We start from the raw sequence: 23353 nt of genomic DNA on the forward strand, positions 1-23353 counted from the left end.
TCCCTTAATCTATTTTCTGGTACACCAAAAGACACCTGTGACAAGATTTCTAAACAATAGTGATTGGATTTAAGAATTTAATTTTATATTATTTGATATGTAAATAGCCCTAGGTTATGTGACATGCAAAACAATAATTTATCTCAGACTGTACTCTCCAAAGATTACGAATATGCTTATTTGTTTTTTGTCTTCACTCATCCATGAATTATTTTTAAGTCTTAGATTCAGCTTTAAGAAATACTGGAGTAAATTCAACATAAAATCATGAACTTTCATTGTTTCTCTTAATCTCTGTGTTTTTCTTAGATTGAGTTGCCATCCTTATTTCTTTCTCAAAGTTTCTTTGTTCTTGAGGTTATTTTTCTTTATGTCTACAATTAGACTATAGTTAACTGAGATTCAGTATGAAGCTCCATTGACTGGATTTGAATATTCTGGTATCGGTTGCTTTCATTTATTCTTGAAAGGGAACACCTTAATTTGCAGTAAGGATAAAAACATTTGTTTAGGACATAAGAGAATTATACCTTTAAATATTTAACTAAAGCATTAGCAGTATGAATTAGTCACCTTATGAGTCAGAGTCACCTATGCTCTGCTGGATAAAAAAAAATCAATCCTAACGTTTTAGTAGTTTAACACAGTATATGATTACTTTTCATTTACAACACAGTCCAATAGCTGTTGGGACATCTTCCTTCTTGTAGATCCACAGCTAGAACATGTGCTATTCATGGTTGCCAAGGGAGGAAAGAAGGCTCCAATAAAGCAACCCAGCCTTATCTGTCTCAGCATGAATGTGACATTCATCACTTCCACTTACATTTTATTGTTCAGAACCTATTATATGACCTCAAACAAACTGTAAGGAAGGCTATGAAATTTACAGAAGCCCTGGCATGTTTGATGAGAATTAATAGTCTCTGTCACATTGCTTTTATTGTTAATCCTTGACTTTTTCTTTCAGAAAATAGTGATATATGAAATAGAGGAAATTTTTCCAAACAAAAGAATTAGAGTCCTATTATAGAACTTCCAAAGTTCACTTAGTCAAGTAAAATTTGGAGCCAAATTAATATATATATACAAGGTTTATTTTCAATGCTTTAACTATAATTATGCTAATTAATTGATTTTAAAGGGCTTGTGGAGGTTTAAAATTATGTTCACAAATTATTTGCTATTCCTCTCTTATGAAGGTAGGGCCTAATTCACCCCTTTAAGTGTGGGCTGGAATCACTTTATATTAATAAAATATGGTGGAAATGGTGATATGTGACTTTCAGGACAAGATCACAAAAGTATCATGGCTTCTTTCTTGCTCTCTCTTTTGGGTCACTGATTTCTGGGGGAAGCCAGTTGACAGGTTTTGAGGATACATTAAAAAGCTCTATGTATGTTCAGTGATGAATTGAGGCCTCCTGCCAAAAGCCATGTAGGTGAGCTATTATAGAAGTGGATCTTGTAGTCTCAGTTAAGCCTTTGGATGAATGTAGCTCTGACAATCTTATGGAAATTTCTGAACCTAAGTCATCCAGCTAAGCTGCTATGAAATTCCAAACTCGGAAAAACTGTGAGATAATAAATGCTTCTGTTTTAAGGCACTATAATTTGGGGGTAATTTGTTATGCAGCAGTAAATAGTTAATTCAGCCTTATAAAATAACGTCTTCTTTATTGGCTTGTAAAATAGTCCTAATAAAGTGCTAAATAAAAATGTTTTAATTAGCACTTTAACACTTCTAAGTAAAATTTGAGTACTTGATGTGTATGGGGGAGGAGAGGGACATGAGGGGTTGAGAACTGTTATTCAGCAATTTTATTTTCCTTTTACAATGTTATATTAACAAATAACTCAGGAGACAAACCAAGAAAATTTAGATGTTTTTGTTGAAATAGTCAAAATACATAGAAATTGAATAAACTACAGTGTACTTTCAATATTGAAAAAGGATTATAATTTTAAATCTGTCATGATAATGTTTAGTTTATGTTAATAAAAACACAGATTGCACAATCTTTGTGTATAATATAGAAGGAAATATATTGATGGATATTAGAAGTCAAGACTTGGGTCATATTTCTATATGCTGTCACACACTTGCTGTAATACGTCCAATTTGATATTTGAGGCCATATTGTTGCCAGTTTACTCTGTGTGGTAGTTCAAGCTTGGTGATAAGAATTCTACAAACAGCCAGAACCACTATACTGTTACAGTAAAAGTTTGTAAAAAAAACCAAATTTGCTGATATTTGTGTGTCATATTACTTTTCTTTTAGTAATAAGTTCCAAAGTAAACTTTAAGAATTAGTTTACCCCTGAAGAGATTTTAAATATGGTCTGTATTGCATTGGGTTAAACATGCTATTTAAGAAGTAATAATATCATCATGGTCTCCTAAAGAATCAGCCCTCATGATTCTTATGCCATTGGGTCAATAAATTTAGGCAAGCTCATAATGAAATTAAAAAATTCATTGAGATATAACTCACATACCACAAAACTCACTGCATGAAAATATACAATTCAGTTTTTAGTGCCATCACCACTAGGTTGTTATAATTCCAGAACATTTTCATCACCTCTAAAAGAAACTCTGTATCTATTAGTGGTCACTCCCAATTCCTCCTCCCCTCAGCTCCTGGCAAACACTAATCCACTTTCTATCTCTGGACATTTCATATAAATGTTATCATGCAATAACATGTGGTCTTCAGTGTTTGGCTTCTTTCATTTTTTTTTTTAAGATTGTATTTATTTATTAGAGAGAGAGTGAGAACAAGACAGATCACAAAGGGAGAGGAAGAGGCAGAAGCAGACTCACCGCTGAGCAGGGAACCTGAATGCGGGGCTCGATCCCAGGACCCTGAGATCATGACCTGAATCGAAGTCAGAGGCTTAACTAACTGAGCCACCCAGGAACCCCGGCTTCTTTCATTTAAATGTAATGTTTTCGAGGTTCACTTATGTCGTAGCATTTATTAGTATTTCACTCCTTCTTATGGTAAATAATATTCCATTTTATGGATATACATTTTATTTAGCCATTCATCAGCTGATGGCCAAATGTGCTATTTTTGCTTTTTGTTTATAATAATCCTGCTATAAACATGTACAAGTTTTTCTTGTGGATATGTGTTTCATTTCTCTTGGGTATATATGTAGAAGTAGAACTACTGGGTTATATGGGAATTCTAGGTTTAACTTTTTGAGGAACTACTAAACTGTTTTCCAAAACAGCTGCATGATTTTATATTCCCATCGACAATGCATGAGGGTTCCAATTTCTCTGCATCCTTGCCAACCAGTGTTAGTGTCTGTTACTAATTATAGTCATTCTCATGGAAGAACTAGTATCTTGTGATTTTCATTTTTATTTCCTAATGATTAATGACGTTGAGTATCATTTTAGGGACTTATTGCCTGTCCATTTGTATATTTTCTTTGGAGAAATGTCATAATGAAAAGTTTAGAAATTTCTCATGTCACCTACTAATCCAAGACATCAGTAGGTATAGGTACAAATGTTTTAAAGACATTTTATTTATGAAATATTAATTTGTAAACTACTCTTTGTTAGCTGCATCTCCTTCTCTAGGACCAGCCTTGAGTAGATAATATATAGAAATTAACCATGTTAAAGCATCTTAGGGGTGCTACTTATCCAATTTTGTACTTCCCAGACACCTCAATATCCAGGGGCAGGGACCATTTAATTCAAGAATCTGTAATAATGCCTGATAATAAGGGTCCTTTAGATGTGGCATTAATGAAGAAAACAAAAGAGATTAGTTGAAAATGAATACTGTTTAATGAGAACTGTATTTAGTTTTCTATATTGTTGACTTAGGTGAAATTATATTCAACAACTAATAATATATAGTGGGAATATTGATATTACTAATTTTATTTATTTTGATTTATTGGTTATTCATTATTTTTTGTTTTCAGAGAAATTTAAAAATACGTATTTTTGTGATTATAAATTAGAAACACATTTACTGTAGAAAATTTGAAAAGTATAAAATACAAAAGAAAAAATCCAATATTAACATTGGTATGAATCCTTTTAGATGTTACATGCATTCATTTAAAAATTGTTTGCTTTGTTTTTTAAAACTAGTTAATGCATACTCATGAAACAAAATAAAAAGGGTGCACAGTGAAATGTTAAGTCTCTCTTTCTTCCCTGTGTCCCAGTTTCTCTACCCAGAAACAACCTCTTTTATCAATGTCTGGTGTAATCTTCCAGAGATATTACACACATATACATAATACATACACACACAAGTGTTTTAAATTCCCCCTCTTTCAGGTATTGGTGAAAGTTATAAATCACGGATGATTTAAGACAATGGTTTCTTTTCTGGCCCAATATAGTTTCTTTTACTTTTTACTTATTCCACTTCTATTGGTCCTATTCTTTGTCTATTATTTTGTGGGATTATCACTTTGTGTATGTTTCAAATTCACTTTAAGTTCTGAATTTTTATAAATGGTATTCCTAAGAAAGTTTACTTCTACAATATGCTCTGTAAAAGCACTAGAAATTCCTATGCCACCATTTTGCTGATGTCCTCCTCCATCTAAGTATAGTCTAACTTTATCATATTCAGCCACAGAATCGGATTTATAACCTATTTCTACCTCTTGCTGTTGCTATTAAAACTTTTACATTTATTTCTGATTTCTTCAGCTAGATTATAAACTGTAATAGTAAGTACTAGGCCTTGTAACTTGTATTTCTTAGAGCATGCAATGTCTGTGTTGCTTTGCAGATTGTAGGTGTTTAGTATTTGTGGATTGAGTGATTCAAAAGAAAAAGCACACCTCCAAAATCTTAGCAGAAAAACAAAACAAAACAAAACAAAACAAAACAAAACAAAACCAAAATCTCAGTGCAGAATGCATATGCCAAGTAAAGTCACAAACCGCTTCCAAAGAGTTCTCTTCTCTATCAAATGTCTGGATAACATACAGGTAAGAACTTTTTACTTTGACCATTGTTTTGAGAGAATATTGAAAGAAGTAATAAACCTTTTAAAAATCTGTATTTAAACTTGATTTTTACTTTTGCAGTGTTTTAAGTAATAAGCTCTATATAAATTGACATGAAAGGAAATAAAGAAAGCGGAGGTAGGGCTTGGTAGATAGACAATTAATTGTCCATAGATAAGCAAATCACTTGTGAGCTGGACCAAATTTTTTGGTTTCAGCTGCTATGCCTAACTCCCAAGGCTATCCAGAGTGTGGGAAAGCCGGGTCGAACAGGTATGCAACGCGCTTTGAGTATCACAGAGGATATAAGATTTAAGAAATAAGAATTTGGGGCTTGTTATTTATTTGATCAGTTAGATTAAAATAGGCATTATTGTCGACTTGAGGGTAAAAACAGACTGCTTCCGCAGATGACCCAAGAGGGCTTCAGAAGGAACTTCTTTCAGCCTTGGTTTGGAATTATTCCTTTCCTGCCTGGCATTCTATTATGGTAGGATTTAATAAGCAGCAGAGGTAGAGAACTTTATCAAACATTGTTCTCAGGGGTTCCAGAATTTAAACTGATCCCAGGCATGAAAACAGTTGAAGAAAAAACTGTATAAAAATTAGGTTCAAAGTAATTTGACAATAAGTTCTCGGTTCAAATAGTTTTCAGTGTTACAACTGACCTTTCCATGACATTAAGTTCATTTTCTCAACAACCAATTATGCCATCACCTTTGGGGCACTTTGGGCCCTCATAGACAAGGTGCAGTGTAAAGAAAACAGCTCAGCATCTGGTCCTTATTATCCTTTTTGTCATCCAGGCATCACCAGGTTTTCCCATCTGTGTTTAGGCCTGACCACTCATGCAATTTTTATAGTAGCGAGTGAAAATAGTTTGGAAATTTCCATCTCGAAGTCCAACACCTCATGGAAAACTTTGAAACGCATTTTATTTATTAATAGAAACTCAGTATATTAACATTCTTAGTATGTATTTTTGTAGCTTTTCTATTTCATTAAATAGATTATCCTTTTAAAAACCACTTTTCTCCAGGCAGGGAACAGGTAGAAAGTAGAGAAATTTAGTGCACTTGAACGCACAAAATAGCATATATTAAAAACAATAACCTTGTATTATTAGTGTACAGGTAATATAGAAGATAAATTAAACAAAAATATTAAATAAAAATATGTCCACCACTTGAAGGTCACCACTATTAGCACCTTACTATACTCCTGGAATATGTTTATAGAAAATTAAATGTAGTACACATTTATAATAAAAAATATATTTAATATATAAATATAACCAAATTAATTTAAATTTAATATTTAACCCAACTCAAGATTTTTTTAAAACCTTGTCTGATAATATTTTGCCTCTTTGAGAGTTAGATCAAATTGACAATTTACAAATAGGAAAGCCAAGACCCAACCTGATTCCTAGAGGGCAGGAGTTAAGAAATACATAGTAAGTGCAATTCTTTTCTCTATTATGTCATCTGTTCAATGTACAAATAGTCTTCATAATAACCATTGGATATTCAGAGTGACTGACCTTCAAAGTATGATATAGAGTATCCTGGAGATATTTAGGCAGAAATGTTTTCAAATTCTCGTAAGCCAGAGGTCTCTTACTAAGAAAAAAACAGGTGCTGCTGTCAGAAGCAGCTATCAAATCTTGTTAAAGCCTTACACTCCAGAGAGTAACCAGTACCTGTTATTTCCTCCTGGGAGGGGGCCTCTCATTGATATGAAGACATATTGAGGATGTTCCATGGCTAGGCAGGAGTACAAATGGGGTTGCCAGGTTGCAGGACTTCTCCCTGCATGCTTCCTCTCCAGGGTCCTCTAAAGCCACAGGGCCACATTGATATCAACCCTGGCAAACTGACCTAAAAGACTTTTTAAAATGTTTTGGGGCCTCTGAACTCTCTTATTGGTAGACTGTCTCTGAGATTAAGGCTGTTCCTTGAGAGTTGGTGAGGGAAGGAGAGGGTGTTCCTGTACAGTGTTTACCAAAGCAGATAATTTTCAACAGTGGTGAGGCTCTTCAGGTCCTCTAAGCCAATAGACTCTTACTGACACAGCCTGATCACTTCCAGGGTGTTCTAGAGGCACACCCCATACTTACTAGGAACCTCTACAAGTATGGGGTTATGTCGAACACAAAGACCCTCTTGAGTGTGAACTAATCGCTTTTGTATTGCAACAAGTAGATTCCTATTATTTCTTGCCACCCCCCGGGAAAATTATTAAATGTTGATCGGATGCTCACATGGAAAATTACAGATCGATGTTTTACAAAGGAGAGTGAGTTGATGTGAATTTTATATTGCTGCTATAAAATAATATATAAAAAGGAAGTAAAACAGCAGAAGTCATTAGAAACTCATGATTTATAACATAAATTATATTTATTGTAAAGGGGATAATAGGTAGTTACTGACATGACTAAGAGATCAGGTAGAATTTATTTAATTACTTTTAAAAAAATAAACTTTTAATTTTAGAATAGTTTTAGATTTATGGAAAAGTTGTAAAGATTACACATAGGGATCTTGTATATCTAGCATGCAGTTTCTCCAATTGTTAACATAATATTTACACATTTACACAGTACATTACATTTGGTGTAACTATTGAACCAATATTGATACACTGTTATTAATTAAAGTCCATATTTTATTCAAATTCCTTAGTTTTCCCTAGTGTCTTTTTTCTGTTCTAGAGTCCTTTCCAGGATACCACATTACATTTGATCATCATGTGTCATTAGTCTCCACTTGTCTAGGACAGTGTTTCAGACTTGACTTGCTTTTGATGACCTTGACAGTTTTGAGGAGTACCAGTCAGATATTTTGAGTTTGTCAGATGTTTTTCTCATGATCAACCTAGAGTTATGGTTCCTTGAGAGGAAGACCACAAATGTAAAGTGACATTCTCATCATATCCTATCAAGGGCATATGCTGTCAACATGACTTATCACTGATAGCATTAAGCTTGATGACATGGCTGAAGTAGTATGTGCCAGGCTTCTTCAATATAAAGTTGCTCCCTCTACTCTTTCCATACTGTACTCTTTGGAAAGTAAAAGCTCACATTTAAGGGGTGGGAAGTAATGCTCCACTTTTCTGAAGGGGCATTATCTCCATAAATTATTTGGAATTATTCTTCTACAGGAGATTTGTTTATTCTTTCCCATTGATTTATTTATGTAATTATTGTTTAATCAGGATGAACTTGTGGATATGTATTTCATACTTTGGGTTATAATCCAAAACTACTTTATGTGTTTTCTTGCTCAAATTGTTCCAGCTTTGGTCATGGGAACCCTTTCAATTGCCTCTTATATTCTGTGTCTGTGTGATTTTAGCACTTCCTTACAAACTGGCACTACAAGTTATCCCAGGTTCATCTTGTATATTCCCTGCCCGGTCCTAGAATTGGCCATTTCTCCAGTGATCCTGGGTTCCTTTTATGGAACAATAGTATTAGACATGAAAATCTGGGTGCTGGTGTGCTGGTTACTACTGGGACGTTGTTATTTTTAAGTGATCTCAACTTGGATATACATGGAGTGTATATTATAGGCAGAAAGACTATCTACCCACCTCCCACCCCCAGGTTTTATTAGCTGGGTCTATGAAATAAACTGACAATAGACAGATTGACAGGAGAAAAGGTGTACATTTATTAATTGTTATTGCATGCACAGAGGTATCACAGGAAAAAAAAGTGAATACCCCCCAAATCAGTGAGAGTTGAGAATTTATACACTATCTTAATAGAGAAAAGGGAGTGGAGATGTAGGGATTTGGGGACAGTACATGATCTTTAGGGGAGATAATGGGCTCTTGGAAGAATAGATAGGTGATATGGTCGTTTATGACAAAGTTTATCTGGGTGTGGTGTCGAATTCTAATCTCCTCTCTTATGATAAGAGTTAACGTTCCTTGGTTGGTGAAACAGCCAGGCAGGTTATGACAATTGAGTTCCCTTTGGAGAATCTGTCTTTAGGTAGAAAAAAGGGAGTTCAGAAAATGCCTTTCCCTGCATTTGCTGTCTTTCAAGTGCCTTTAGCTCAAAATAATCAAGGTACCAAAGTGGCATATTTTGGGGTGGCATGTCGTGAACTCCTTCAGTACAAATGCTCTATCTATCTATCTATCTATCTATCTATCTATCTATCTATCTATCTATATCTATCTATCTATCTATAATATAATGTATAATATGCACACATATCTATACTTATTTCCATATTTTTAAATCTGTATCTATATTAAACTGAACATGAGAGTTCATACTGATGTCCCTTGTTCTGTATTTAAAAGAAAAAGTTGGCAACAGATGGTGTCTCACAGCAAGTTTTATTTCAGTCTTGTTCTGATTGTATGTGCCAAATCGACTCAAAAAATCATTGTTCATCCTCTGGACCTCCTCTGAAGATTAGATTGCTTTGAAAAGCATAGTTCTGCTGGGAAGAAAGTGCTGCATTGAACTAGAAGTGCAGTAGACATTAGGGGTATAGAAGAGCCAGGCAGGTGGTGCAACAATCTTGTTCTTTGAGTAGGTGCCAATGGAGATATGAAATATCAAATATAGATATACTTTGAGGATACAGCATTATTATTTTTCCTGGTATGAACATTTCTGACAGTAACTGATGAAGAGAAGTGACTCACCTGGTAAAGGTAGTTTTAATAGCAGTTTATTATACTTGACTTGGCAGAGATGAAGCAGGAGCACCTAGCACTAGTAAATGGTATCAGTAAGGTGCTTGTAATTTAAGACCAGTATTAAAGTTCACGTCTTTTTGTGTCTGAATCTTTCTGCATTGCAAAAATAATGTCTTCTTTGTTAGTTTAGGGCCTCTCCAAACCATGTTAGTGGGAAAAAAGCCCATGCCATTAACTTGGTGTCAATGATATGGTGAGAGAAGGAAAAGCACAGTAGATTTCCATTACAGAGGGAAGTGATTTTGATGAGCAGGTAGCCAGGCATGGAGCTCTTATGAAATGTTTCTTACAAGTTGAAAAAGGGAGAAACGCCTGAGGAGAACTGTATTTGGCCAACATCAGCTCTATCTGAGCATCTTATAAAAATATCTGAAAGCATAAATTGACAGTTAAGGAAAATGTGGGAGAACCTGTTTTGAAATGCATTAGGAGATGGCACTAAAGATATGCCATAGCTTTTTATAAAACATTCATGTCTGTAAACATCTGATTTGAGAAACTGCCACTTTCCAGGTAGGGAGAATTGTTTGAAAGAAAAGGAAATAAGAAAGAGGAACCCAGTAATTGAAGATTTGCTAAAACAAAGATTAGCTAAGATCATGCTAAGCCTTTAACATGTTTTCACAGACTAAAAAGACAAGACTATGAACTATTAATATTCTTGTAAACACTTCATATTAATAGTGTTTACTGGCTTATACTATGTAGCTATACACAAAATGTATCCATGTGTATAGGTAGGTACAGGATTTTTTTTTAATTTTTATTTATTTATGATAGTCACAGAGAGAGAGAGAGAGAGAGAGGCAGAGACACAGGCAGAGGGAGAAGCAGGCTCTATGCACTGGGAGCCCGACGTGGGATTCGATCCCGGGTCTCCAGGATCACGCCCTGGGCCAAAGGCAGGCGCTAAACCGCTGCGCCACCCAGGGATCCCAGGTACAGGATTTTTTTAAGTGAGAGTAACATACAATTATAATTATCTTGGTAACACATATCTAGTTTGTATTGAAAACATGACATAACAGATCAACAGATTAGTCTGAAATTTCAGTTTGAAATCAAAGCAAGCTAATGTTTGTGATTCTATAAACATAGCATAATACTCTTGGCCTAATGCAATTGGAGTAAGACAGAAAAATATTCTTGGAATTGATTTTATTTTGTGAATTTTTCAAGCCCACAGCAGAATTACCCATGCACTGGTGAGTGTAATTCTGCACATAAGTTTTTACTAAGGCAAAGGAGCAACAGAAAATGCATGGGATGGTAGTACGTAGATGTTTAAAGAAAACATAGTATCTCATTAAAGAAGGTGTGGTTGCACAGAGCACATTTATTTCATTTGTTCATCAACTCTTTAGGTTCTTCATTCCTGCTTTTTATGATCATTTTGATTCATGAATCACTAATAGTTGACACTAATAAGAGAATTCAGAAAGATTTCAATCATGAGGATTTGGGATTACAGGATAGAATTTCCTTGCATTTATCAATATTTTGTCAACAATAAAATAGATCAGGACTTTTATGGCTCTCAATGTATGAGCTTTCTTCCATGGATAGTGAAGAATGTCCTCTCTTAAATATGACTTTATACTTAATAATAACAACCAGTATTTATTGAAAGCTTGCTATGTGTAAAGCACAACAGAAAGATAGGCAATTATTTTTTTAATTATGTTACCCCATTTTATGATGAGGATCTTGGATTTTAAAGAAATGAAGGTATGACTTATACAAACCATACCATTCGTCAATAGCAGAACCAAGTCTTAAATTCAGATCGTTTTATCTGGAAGTTGGTTTGCATATTGTTTGAATATTTTCATATAACCAAAGGGGTAAATCATGCCTAAACACTGCTATAGTTTCAGTATGTAACTGGCTTGCAGCCACTGTCTTGCTTGATCTTGCCACCACCTAAGATTCCAGGAATAAAAATAGCAGCTAAAATTATACTTAGGGGCCCCCCAAATATTCTGTGCCAAGACTGGAGAAAGCTCTTTTTAAGTGCCGACTCAATTACCAATTCCGGTTGCTGAGAACTTTTGTGCTAAAATTAAATAGGAAAGTCATGATTAGGGCCAAATCTCCAAGTCATAAATCAGTCACAATAGTGTGTTGGGGGTTGGGGAAGATACAGCTTCTTTACAAGTGAGTTCTGCTCTGCTGTTGAAAATCTTATTTTAAACATGCTCCAAAAATTTGAGAATTAAAATTGCTTTGGAACTTGGTAAAGAGGCCAGAAAGCACAAAGTCAACTTACCTATATCTAGGCTTGAACATACCCAGCTTCCAAGACACACCCTAATTAGGATTTGTCCTGTTGTCTTGTGAGGCCCTATCTGAGGGACTTATTAGCTTATAGATCATCTTAACAGTTTATATATACAATATCTAATGGATTTCCTACTCCTAATTTTAAGTAATGGGCTTTTCTGTCAATTATTTGTTCACCTGTTCCTAGTAGCTTCAAGCCTTTGCTGAATCCTGGGCATAATGCTTAGTCAACTAAAACTTCATTGTAATTGAAGACCTGAATCTTACAGTAGAAGCAGGCAACACAACAGACTAAAGCCTCAACCCGTATTTTTTTAAAAAATCCATCTTGATTGATGTGTTTATGATTTAAATTAGTCATCTTCATATTGTACTCTGAAGAGTGGGGTTTTTTGAAAGTGACTCAGGTATCATGGAGGGCAAGGTGAGAACAAGAATGGATAGTGGATGCTGTATTGGGCAGCTCAGATCCTCTCTTTAGAGCCAAAGGATTTACTCTGTTAACTGCTAGGAGGGCTGCCAGATGACAAGCCCCAGCTGTCAGCTCTCTTTGGGAACTGCTTTTGGCTGAAGAGCTCTCCTGTCCCAACATAGGTCAGTGATTAAGGGCTGTCTCTGTTTGAGGGCACCCCATAGCGTCACTGAGGCCTTGCTGTGACTGTATTGCATACCTCCCTTTGTTTAACCCTGTTTCTTTTATTTCCTTCACAGTTGCTGATCCCAGAGCACTCCCTAATAAACTTCCTGCATGTTAATTTCTTCTGAGTCTGTTTCCCAGGGAACTGGACCTACAGCAAAATCAATTATAGCAGCTCTGCTTTTATCATTTATAAATATTGGCTATTCATGTAAGATTTCACTTAGGGCAAACCAAAATAAAAATCTTTGAAAGCCACTGATCTAATGTTTAAGTAAATGCTCCACCTTATATGAAAAATCATTATTATAGTTTTATGCAAGATCAATGTAAGTTAATCCTTCCAAACCAACAGCTAAGCCCTGTATTTTCCTTTTGTAACTGTTTCTTCTTAGCCTTTATTTGTATATTGCATTTACATATATACTTATGTGCCTGATAAAGCTGAAAATACACTAAATAATGAAATCGTAGGTATTTTTGGTATTACATATGTAAAACCAAGAAACTATACAACAGAAGCAATTGTAGCAGACCAGAGAAGGGCATTCAGTAGATGGCATATATACTCAAATATTGATAGAAGTTTTTACATATCCCATCCCCTACTCTCAAAAAATAACTAAGAGTTTGTCTTAAAACAGGGTATAAATAAGGATATTGTAAATAGAATTTTCATTCTTCTGTAAAAAACAATTCACATTAAAAAACCTACCATCAAGTAGTTTCTTGTAATAAAGCAGTAAAGGAGTAAATCAATAACAAAAAAGGACCATGGTCTTATGATAAAGTTCATTGTATTCTGTGATACATTGGAAAGCTATCAAGGAAATTTCCAACTAATTAAGTTGCAGAAGGCTAAATGATCAAACTTAAGCTGCTGAAAAGATAACTCAAGTTTAATAAGCATGTGTATGACTAAGTTCTGGATCTTAGCAGGTCCCTGCAGAGCTCATTCACTAATTCTAACTTACACAAGAGTCAAGGCAACAAAGGAGAAATACAGTTTGAATGCAGAGGTTGATCTCGAGCTAGGTTTTCCTACCACCTGGGAAGCCATACACACATCAGGCCTTAGCTTTCTGCTGCAGCATTAGGGATGATTCACGCTCAGGTACGTTGTTGCTTTAGCAATTTCCGAACTGGATGTGGCTGTAATTAGCTGATACACAGAACATGATATCGGGAGTCAGAAGAGAGACTCAGGATGCAGGGTTGTGAAAGAGTATTATTTATTGGAAAAGTAACAAAGTACTTTATATACATGTTATTTAACATATATGATCTGGGCGACTAAAACATTTTAGAGCGGATTTATTCTGCAGCCTGAAATACCCAAGCTTAGATACTTGAGAGTTCCTGATCACAACTTCTGAGTTTTTTTTAAAAAATTAAAATTTAGTAGATAAAAGTCCATATTGAAAAATACTGGAAAAATATGAAATTTAGGTAGCATCAGTGACCATATGCATTCTAAAATATTCCTTTTGAAGAAATAGTGATTCCACTAAGTACAACACTGAAAATACATAGTCTCCTAAAAATATGCAAGTGTATAGTAGTAATACTGCATATGCAAATAATAGCAATATTCTTCCATCAAAAGTGAATAAACCTTATAAATGATAATATATACATCAATTCACTTTCTTTATGCACTATAAGCATACTTTTGGAGTGAAAGAATTCTAAAATACAACCAATGCTAAATTTTTGTTAATGCACCACAGGAAGTACGTGAATAAATGAAGTTGATTTATTAATTTGCCAAATATTTTGAGCATGTATTATGTGCCAGGCATTGTGTTAGACAATGCAATTTATGAACCAGATAGAAATGTTCCCTGCCCTTGTGGAGCCTATTGTCTAAAGGAAGAAGCTGCCAGGGGTGCCTGGTTGGCTTTGGTAGGTTGGGTGGTGGACCCTTGGTTTCCGCTAGGGTAGTGATCTTGGGTTGGAAGGATAGAGCCCTGCCTTGGGCTCATGCTCAGTGCTAAGCCTGCTTGGGATTCTTTTCTCCCTCTCCCTTTGCCCCTCCTCACTCCTGTGCATGTGTGTGCAGGTGCCCTCTCTCTCAAATAAATGAATAAATCTTTTTTAAAAAAGGAAGAAACTGACAAGCTATTACAATATAGCATGATAAGTGCTGATAGGGGAAGTGCTGGGTTCTCTGAAAACACACGAAATATCAAACTGGAGTTAACAATCAGAGAAATTTTCCTGGGGGACATTATGTCTAAAGGTCTTAAAGTTGTGGATATGTTAGTCAGTTTGGGGGTGGGGTTAAAGAGAGAAGCTAAAGCAGGTACAGAGTTCTGGAAGTGAGTAAGCACATCTCTCACAAGGAACTGAAAAAAAAATTTCAGTAAAGCTGTGTTGGAAAGGGACAGTAGTAGTACAGAGAGATGAAGCATGCAAGAACCAGAGGGGCCTTGTAAAATATATTAAGGAGTAGGGTCTTTATCATAATGGAAACAGGAAGCCATTGGCAAGATTTAGGCCAAGGAAATCAGAATCATGATTTAGAAAGAGTATTCTGATTATAGAGTGAAAAATGAAGGCAGGGGAGACCAATTAAGATCCTGTGATAGCAATCTAGGGAGATGATGGTGATATGAACTAAGTTAGTGATACTGGGAATCTGGGAGAGGCATAAAGATTAAAGACGTTTTTTAGGAAGTAAAATAGACAGGACTTGTCAACTGGTTATAAGTGGGCAGTGTAGGAGACAATTGTTATTTGCTGAGATTGGAAAAATAGGAAGAAAAAGATGGTTCGGGAGAAGGATGCTGAGTTCCTTTTTATTTTATGTATACCAGATCTGAGGTACTAAGGGATAGGCAGGTACAAATATTGGGCAAGCATTGAATGTGTGGATTTTATATTCTCAACTGGAGATACAGATTGCAATGGTAGCTGAAGCCATTGGGGTGGTGACACTGTCCAAGGCAATGTGCAGGGTGATGAGAGAATAGGCTATGTTTTCCTTATATTCTCCTTGGCCAAGTCTATTACTGGAAATATTAACAGGTATGAAAGTCTTATTGTTTTCTCTTTTCTGACCTTCTGAAGCCATGAATTGCCAATAAAAACATTTAAAATAACCTGAAATCAGTAAACATTTATAAAATAACTGTTAATATACTCTACAAACCATATAAACAGCCCTTGATTGCTCAATACCTAGCTTTGACTAATTTGAGCTTTCTACTTTACAACAAACCTTTATGCTGTAATTTGCCTTCCATCAGTTCTGTAACTGTTTATTTCCTGATCATCTGGATAGCCTTTAATGGATGTGCAGCTCAGTGACAGCCCAGAGAGATTTTCTCTGATCAAAACATGTGATTATAGAGATGTGTTTGTGTTGGTCAGAAGACAACCATAATTCATAATTACCACATGGAAAAGATCCAAATACAGTTTTGGATGGATTGATGGGAATTTGCCTCAATATGCTTCCTTTTATATCTGTAGAAGTCAAAATAGGGATGTGACCTCTAGAGTGGCTAATAGGTGGCATGCAGACATATGTTTAACAACTGGCTTGCTAGGAGAAAATGGGCCCTGATTTATTGTGTTTGCCAATTTTGGTAGCATAAATTCTCCCCTCATAGACCATTTCAAGCTACCAACTGATGCCACTGAAGGAGGACTAGGGGGAAAGTATGTGTAATTGTTATTTGCAAGTAAGTGCAAGCTGGCTCCAGTACACTACTGGACCAAGTATGATTTGACTGGTGGCCAGGAATGGGAAAATACCTTGCATATCACAGCTTAAGATATGAGAGGACTGAATTCTATAAAACACTGAGTTTCTACTTTAAGGAAAATTGACTTATTCATCTCTAGCCAGTTTATTTGTAGATTTTAACCTTTTCCATTTTAATTGAGAACTGTGATATGAATGATGCATACATTAATAATCTAATAATCTTAGCATTGTAACTTCTATGTCCTTATTCATAAGGAATAACAGTTTCTAAAACTGGCTTGGATCTGAGATTGAAATGACTGAGAACCATTTTCCATCTAATTTCTTATACCATGAACCAAAGAAATAACCAGTTTCTTTTCATTTCAGGGCACAAGTATAATCTACATTCTAATATATTTCATAAAAGAAAATATATTATTTCTATAAAACAAGCAAAGTTTGTTTTTTTCCCTACCAAAGCAAACAATTTGATGGTATACTGCTCTAATAAAAATTTTAGAAAGAATAGCAGCAAAATATCTCATTTCTTTATGTGATTTAATATATACCCTATTAACAGCAGTGTGCAGATACATAGTATTGACAGTATACTTTAAATCATTACTATTCAAACTTAAACATTTTTTTTCAATATTAGCACTGGTGGAATTAGAGCTATTATTATGCATACTGTATCTTTTTTATATTCCAAAGGAAAAATTAAAATTCTTGGTAGCATTAGAAAAGAGTGCACTTTTTAATATTTAATGCAGATATATAAAATTTCATTACTTCTATTAAAAACCTCTCAATTCTACTGTGCACGAATGAAGACACCTTTTCAAATAGCTTGCCTTTATGCCAAATTCATAAAGGTTTCTATAAAAATATTTCAAACCCAATAAAAACACAATGATATAGTACAAAGTCTTTCTCTTTTGTCAAACTTTAAAAGGTCTGTATTTATACAAATCCACAATACTTTTTAGTGCCCTTCAATTGGTATTTTTGTTCAGGGGTTATCTGATTTTAGAAATTTAAGTTGAACATTTTTCATCAGTTTTCTGCTTCAGCATGGAAGACACTGAGAACTTATAAATTTTTAAAACAGGATTGGGTAAAAACTTTTCAAAGCAGAATATTAAACACTTCATATACTTTAGTAACTGCGCTACCAAAGATAAAAATACTGAATTGTCCCATTTCCCTCTTATAACTTGAATTTCTAGATAATTATCTTTAATACTCCTCCTTTGTCTATATAGAAGGACTCTGAGACACAAGTGTACAGATTTTAGGCTCTTTAACAAAATCCAAAATATCACTAAGCCATTTTCTATTTTTAAAGTGTATTCAAAGAAATATAAAACCCCAAAGTGCTGAATTAAGACAAATTAATAACATGACTGGTAAATTAATGATTTGGCTTTAGCCTTAAAGGAATACTATTACATTGGCTGTTAAATTTCATTAAGCATTTGGTTTTATACCGTAGTACTGTATTTTCCAACACAGATACGAAAGAAAATGAGCTGATTTTTTTTCCTTAAAGGCATAGTAAAATATTTCAGCCATAATACAAATCAATTTTTTGGGGGGAAATATCCATGCCAAGATAGGAAAGAGATTTTTTTTTTAAATCTTAAGATAATTGTTATAAAAGAACTATAAAATGTAAATTTCTGGAAAAAAATACATGGAAAATGTTTCTCTAGAAAAAAAATACATAACTTGTTAGATACAAGAAAATATAGCATTACCATGGGGTGCAGCCAGCAATAGACATGGCTTATGAGACTTAAAAAATTCACAAAAGGTAATTAGCACCAAAATTGTCTAAAACTTCAAATGATGTACTGAAGTGATTTGAGGCCCAAATATTGCATCATAAAAAAGTTACATATACTTTTCATCCGTGATAATAAATATATCCTTTTCAATCTTCAGAAAATGTGCTAGGTTTACTGATTTTCATCACAATATTAAGGTAGTGTATCATAATTACCATTTATATTGGTTTGGCTGAGCAGGAACAATAGACATCCAAATTATTTCTCAAATAATAAGGGGTTATTTGGTGGGTGTGGTTGGGGGCAATTCTCCCATTAAAACTTATTTTTTAGTTCCTTGTTTCATCCTTTTTCTTCTAAAATGTTTTTTGGAATTCTTTCAAGACCTATATTGCCCAGTTTGAATTCCATATCCCGCTATTTTCCTGCTCACTTTTTGGTGGTGTTAAGATTTGGCATGGGAATAAGGGAAGGGTGTTTAAAAGTGGGCACAGATCACAGTAGTAAAGACTTGAATAAGCTACAAAATATATTTTCAACCCTGTTATAATCAAGAGTTGAGTTTAACTTTAAACAACATCCACTTACAAATTACAAAACAGCACACAATTTGAAACAAGGCAAACTTCTCGGCTTCCATGTAGTGAAATATATAACTTCACTAATCACATATATGGCTACCAGATGTCAAACAACAGCTTATTCGGCCATATTTTACTGTTGCACATAAATAATGACAAGGCAAAGAACAGCAACTAATCCAAGAGCTTGTAGGCCAAGGAACCACAGCATAATCCAAAAGAAAATGACTATTACTGGTTCCACAATTCTTTCTCCAAAATACATCCTTGTGAAGCCCATGTCGATGAGGCTTTTGTTCAATTCACCAAAAAGTGTTCCCATCTTTTTGTAGTCATCTCCAACAGGCTCGCCAGTGTGGTTTTGTGATTCTTCAATATCCTTTAAAACAAAAACAAAAACAAAAAACCACAAAACAAACATAAACATAAAATGAGAAATAGGTGAAGGTCTGTAAGAATAATGACTATCTCATAGTTCTCTGGGCTGATAATCATTCAGTAAATATTTGGGAATGTTCCTTTTGATTGACCTATAGAACAACCATGTCTGTGCCCACCTTTCAGGAATATGGAAAGCACTGATTTATTGATTTCTGTAGAATCAACACTGGACCCTCAACTACCAGAACACTGATTTGGAGATTTGGAAAGGAGCTGATTTATTTCCATTCATTTTCTAGTTTCCTGAGATTACAAAAGAGGAATTGTGTTCATACTGCCCTTATCCTTTACCATGATTTCAAAATAACCTTCCTACCAACCTCCAAGCCAGGGACCCAGAGTGCTCTGTCTTGTGTAAGTAAGCTTTTTAGTCCATTCCCTTGACACCGAGATTTTAAGGAATGTAGCCTCAGCTGACTTGAGAGAGTCTTGTTGCTAAGTATTGAGCAATCCTTAAGCCATCACTGCTGTGATTGTTCAGTCTTAGCCCTAGCTAGGGAGACCTCATTGTAGGCCCTTGCATAGTTTCTTGTCCAAATTCTAGAAATGTCCTAAGTGCAGCTTATTAATCTCATCAAGAGAAACATAGTTTTCAAATAGGAATAATTTTGTACAATAAGTCCAAAGTCAATCTAGGATCTGCTCCTAAGAAAATGTCCAAAAAAAAAAAATCCATATGTACCCAATATACACACCAAAAAATGTTTACTATTTCCAAAAAAGTTTACTATTTCTATTACCTCTCAATCTTATTACAAGTAAGGCCTTCATGCCAGTTACTGAGCTATTGTCTCTCAGCTTGAAACCAATCCTTAAAATTCTACAAATATTTCTGGCTCCTGTTCATCTCTGCCAATAGAGGGATCAATGAGACATTGCACAGCTGGAGAAAAAAGAAGGGATTTGCTCTTGTATACTTCTGGTGGGTTTGTCGGTGCTGTCAGTTTTGTTCTAGCAACAGTTCTTCTTCACTCTGGTAGTAGAAATTTCTTCCACCAGCAGCCACTGGTTTCAAGTTGGGGATTTCCCAACACTTGCAGAATCAATCTCAATGTGCCATCTTGAGACACTAGATCCAATTTGTGGGCACCTATTCCTCAGATATCTTGTTCTTAGTTCTATGGGGTCCCCCCTCTGAGCACAGAGACACTACTACTGGGTGAGAAACGATGGATTCTTGAAAATCTGAGTTTCAACTCCACAGGGCCTTTCCCCAATCTTCTCAGTTTTAGTAATTCCAGCTCTTTTCTTTGCTGCCCTGGCCTAGGAGTGGTGGCTGCTTCCAGCTGTTGTTACCTACATGATTTTTAAATTTTAGCATACTTTATAATCCCCTAGAGGGCTTGTCACAGCACAGATTGTTGGACCTATCATCAGGGTTTCTGATTCATAAACCAAGCTAGGGCTTGGAGTCAGAATTCGTATTTCTAACAAGTTTCCAGTGGATGTTTATGTTGCTGGTCTGGTGACTATCATTTGAAAAATCACTGCCTTACTGTTCTCTTTCTGCCTTTTCCATTCTTCAATGCCTAATTAACAACTCTTTAAAATAAATTATCTTTGTTGAAAATATTGGTATAATTTCTCCTCACTAGACCCTAATACAGCCACAAAAGAAAAACTAGTCATGTAGGTGACATAGTTGTCATCATAATTTATTAAACTTAATTGTATTTAGAGTCATGAATCAAATCAGTAATTGTTTACTGAAGACCTATTAGCTCACTGTAGGTACAAGATGGAGAATTATTCATATAACAAAAAATCTTTAGGTATAGGTATAGGGTTTGACATAATAAAAAGAAAGTCCTAAGTATCATTAAGTATGCTATCTATGCCAGAAGAAAGTAAACTTAGAAGATAAAAGTCACCTGCCAAAAGAGCCAATGAATTTGAGCAAGTTTTGAGGCATTCGTCAAATATATGAATCAAACTGAGATTCCTTTAGTAGAAACCAAAGCTTGATCATTTCAGTCATCAATATATAAAAATATTTTTTCCTTTAAAAATGCCTATTATCTAGTCTACATACATACAATTTAAAGTATTTATTGAAGGAAAGAAAGAGTGAAAAAATCTAATTTTTGTTTGTAATAGCAGATAAAATGATTTCAAGAGGACTTTAAGGTGATCATTCCCCATAGTACAGCAAATTACTGTAGAACAGGGGATCGTTGATGAAGTAGTAGAAAAATAAGACATCATTTTTAAGTCTATATTTTAAGTTTAAGCCAGAATTATTATTGAATTATATTTAAATATAATTTTAAAATACGTTTTAGACTTGCATTTCTATCAAAAAGAGTGAGAAAAACAAAGAGAAGTGTAGAGAGAAGTGAAATCCAGGGAGTTCAAATCCAGGCTTCGTCACTTAAACTGAATGACTCTGACCAACTCACTTTCGTGAGCTTCAGTTTTCTAATCCATAAAATGGATTTACATGATTCCTTTTGATACTGATAATTTTGTCTTGAATTATAATGTATTTGTTAACCCCTTTCCTTAGTTTTTGTGTTTCATTTCTAAATTATTTTATTCTTCACTGATGTGCTATGATTGGGTGAATTTTATGTTTTTCAGCTTCTCATAATTTTATGTGTTCCATGATAATATTTTACATTATAAAAGAAAAAAAATTTTGTTTTTGGCTGAGAGCGAACCCTTCTCTCTTTAGACAGAACCTGAAGACTATTGGATTTAGTTTGTATTTCTTCTAGTGCCTCATTTCTTTCTATGCCTCCAGTGTCTTGCATTGTTGATACCATTTCTGGCCTCCTTTTTCACTTTTTGTTAAAGTTTGTTTTCTTTTTTACTTCTTCCAATCTCTTTTAATCTATGTACTCAATGTACTTGGGGTTTTCTATTGCTACTTAGGATTTTTTTTTTCAGTATTTTTGTGGTTGTAGTACAAAGAAAGTACCCTAATCTGATATGGTTCTTTCTGAAGATTTGCTTTAAGTTTTTCTACAGATTGCTTGTCGGTTTTTCAGGGAAGTAGGTGTTGCAAGACTTAATGAAAACAAGGAATTGGTTAACTCCTAGAGGCCAGGTGGGGAGGCAGCAATGGATCACATCATCTCAGATCCTAGAATACCTGCTGGGATTGAGACTGTAAATGGAAGACCCAGGAAGGGACTAGTCTGGGCAAGATGTGGCTGCTACAGCCTCCTTCATTTTGTAATAGGAAAAACTTCAAGTGCACACAAAATTAAAGAAAAATAGTACGATAATCGTCTATACACCTATAACTAGATTCAATAATTACTAAAATTTTGCCGCTTTACCACAGCACTTCTTAATCTGGGCAATCTAAAGGAGAGGAAAAAGTAAAAATCACTAGAATAATGCCTAAGAGTGGCATATCTTCACAAATGAAATTCTGTGGAAATATCCAAAATACCTAGCAATGAATTAGATGGGTTTCAAACAATCCTAAAGACAAGACATTTAAGAACATGGAAAAAAAACAGGCAGCATTTTTAAATCAGTGAGATTAGTCTCATGACTGTATTTTCTATATGCAGCATATCCACCCCAAGTATCATAACTTCTAAAAGGTACAAGCATTGGCGTGCTGGTAAATGTTTAACAGTAGGATTTGTTGAGGCGGGAAAGTAGGGGGTGGGAGTTGCAGTGGATGGATCTCTGATTTAAGTTGTTTGCTGGTTCCGTAATTTTTTCCAGTTTCCGCAGCTGGTCCTCTCACTGTGGTCATTTTCAAGCTACTTACAAGTAACTTGCAAGGTTCTTGAAAATTTAACAATTGGCTCTTGAGGTCTGGTAAGAGCTGCCATCAGTACTTCACTGTAGGAACACTAGTTGAGATAAAGACCTGCATGGTTATAATTGATTAGTTTGATCAATTAGTGCATTTACTGAGGGCTTTTTTTTAAGTTCGCAAAGTTGGTAAGTTGGGATACTTAAATAGAATTACTGCAATACAGGGGTGCCTGAGGCATCTCAGTTAGTGTCTGCCTTTGGCTGGGGTCATGATCCCAGGGTTCTGGAGCCCCTCATTGGGCTCCCTGCTCAGTGGGGAGACTGCTTCTCCTTCTCCTCCCTGCTTGTGTTCTTCTCACTATTTCTGTTATGTCTCTCTCTCTCTCAAATAAATAAATTAAATTAAATTAAGGATTACTGCAATACAACATATTGAAATTAGGAAAATTGTATTAAAAAAGAAATGACACCAC

General features: G+C 34.8%; 1 protein-coding gene and 1 long non-coding RNA gene across 3 annotated transcripts in view; one reads left to right on the forward strand and one right to left on the reverse strand.

The window, feature by feature from the left end:
• The window catches only part of LOC119877797, a 47344-nt gene extending 34057 nt beyond the window's left edge, over nt 1–13287 (forward strand). For both annotated transcript variants that reach the window (XR_005382636.1, XR_005382637.1), the window contains 2 exons: nt 4784–4985; nt 12726–13287. This is a non-coding gene — a long non-coding RNA (uncharacterized LOC119877797). The remainder of the gene's footprint in view (nt 1–4783; nt 4986–12725) is intronic.
• A 574-nt stretch (nt 13288–13861) lies between these two features.
• Nucleotides 13862–23353, reverse strand: part of FAM241A (family with sequence similarity 241 member A) — a 44192-nt gene continuing 34700 nt past the window's right edge. The window contains exon 2 of the mRNA XM_038581895.1: nt 13862–19098. Coding sequence (XP_038437823.1) covers nt 18853–19098 — 246 coding nt within the window. The 3' untranslated portion in view covers nt 13862–18852. The remainder of the gene's footprint in view (nt 19099–23353) is intronic.

The sequence above is a fragment of the Canis lupus genome, chromosome 32 (assembly GCF_011100685.1).
Source record: "Canis lupus familiaris isolate Mischka breed German Shepherd chromosome 32, alternate assembly UU_Cfam_GSD_1.0, whole genome shotgun sequence".
Classification (NCBI taxonomy): Eukaryota; Metazoa; Chordata; class Mammalia; order Carnivora; family Canidae; genus Canis; species Canis lupus.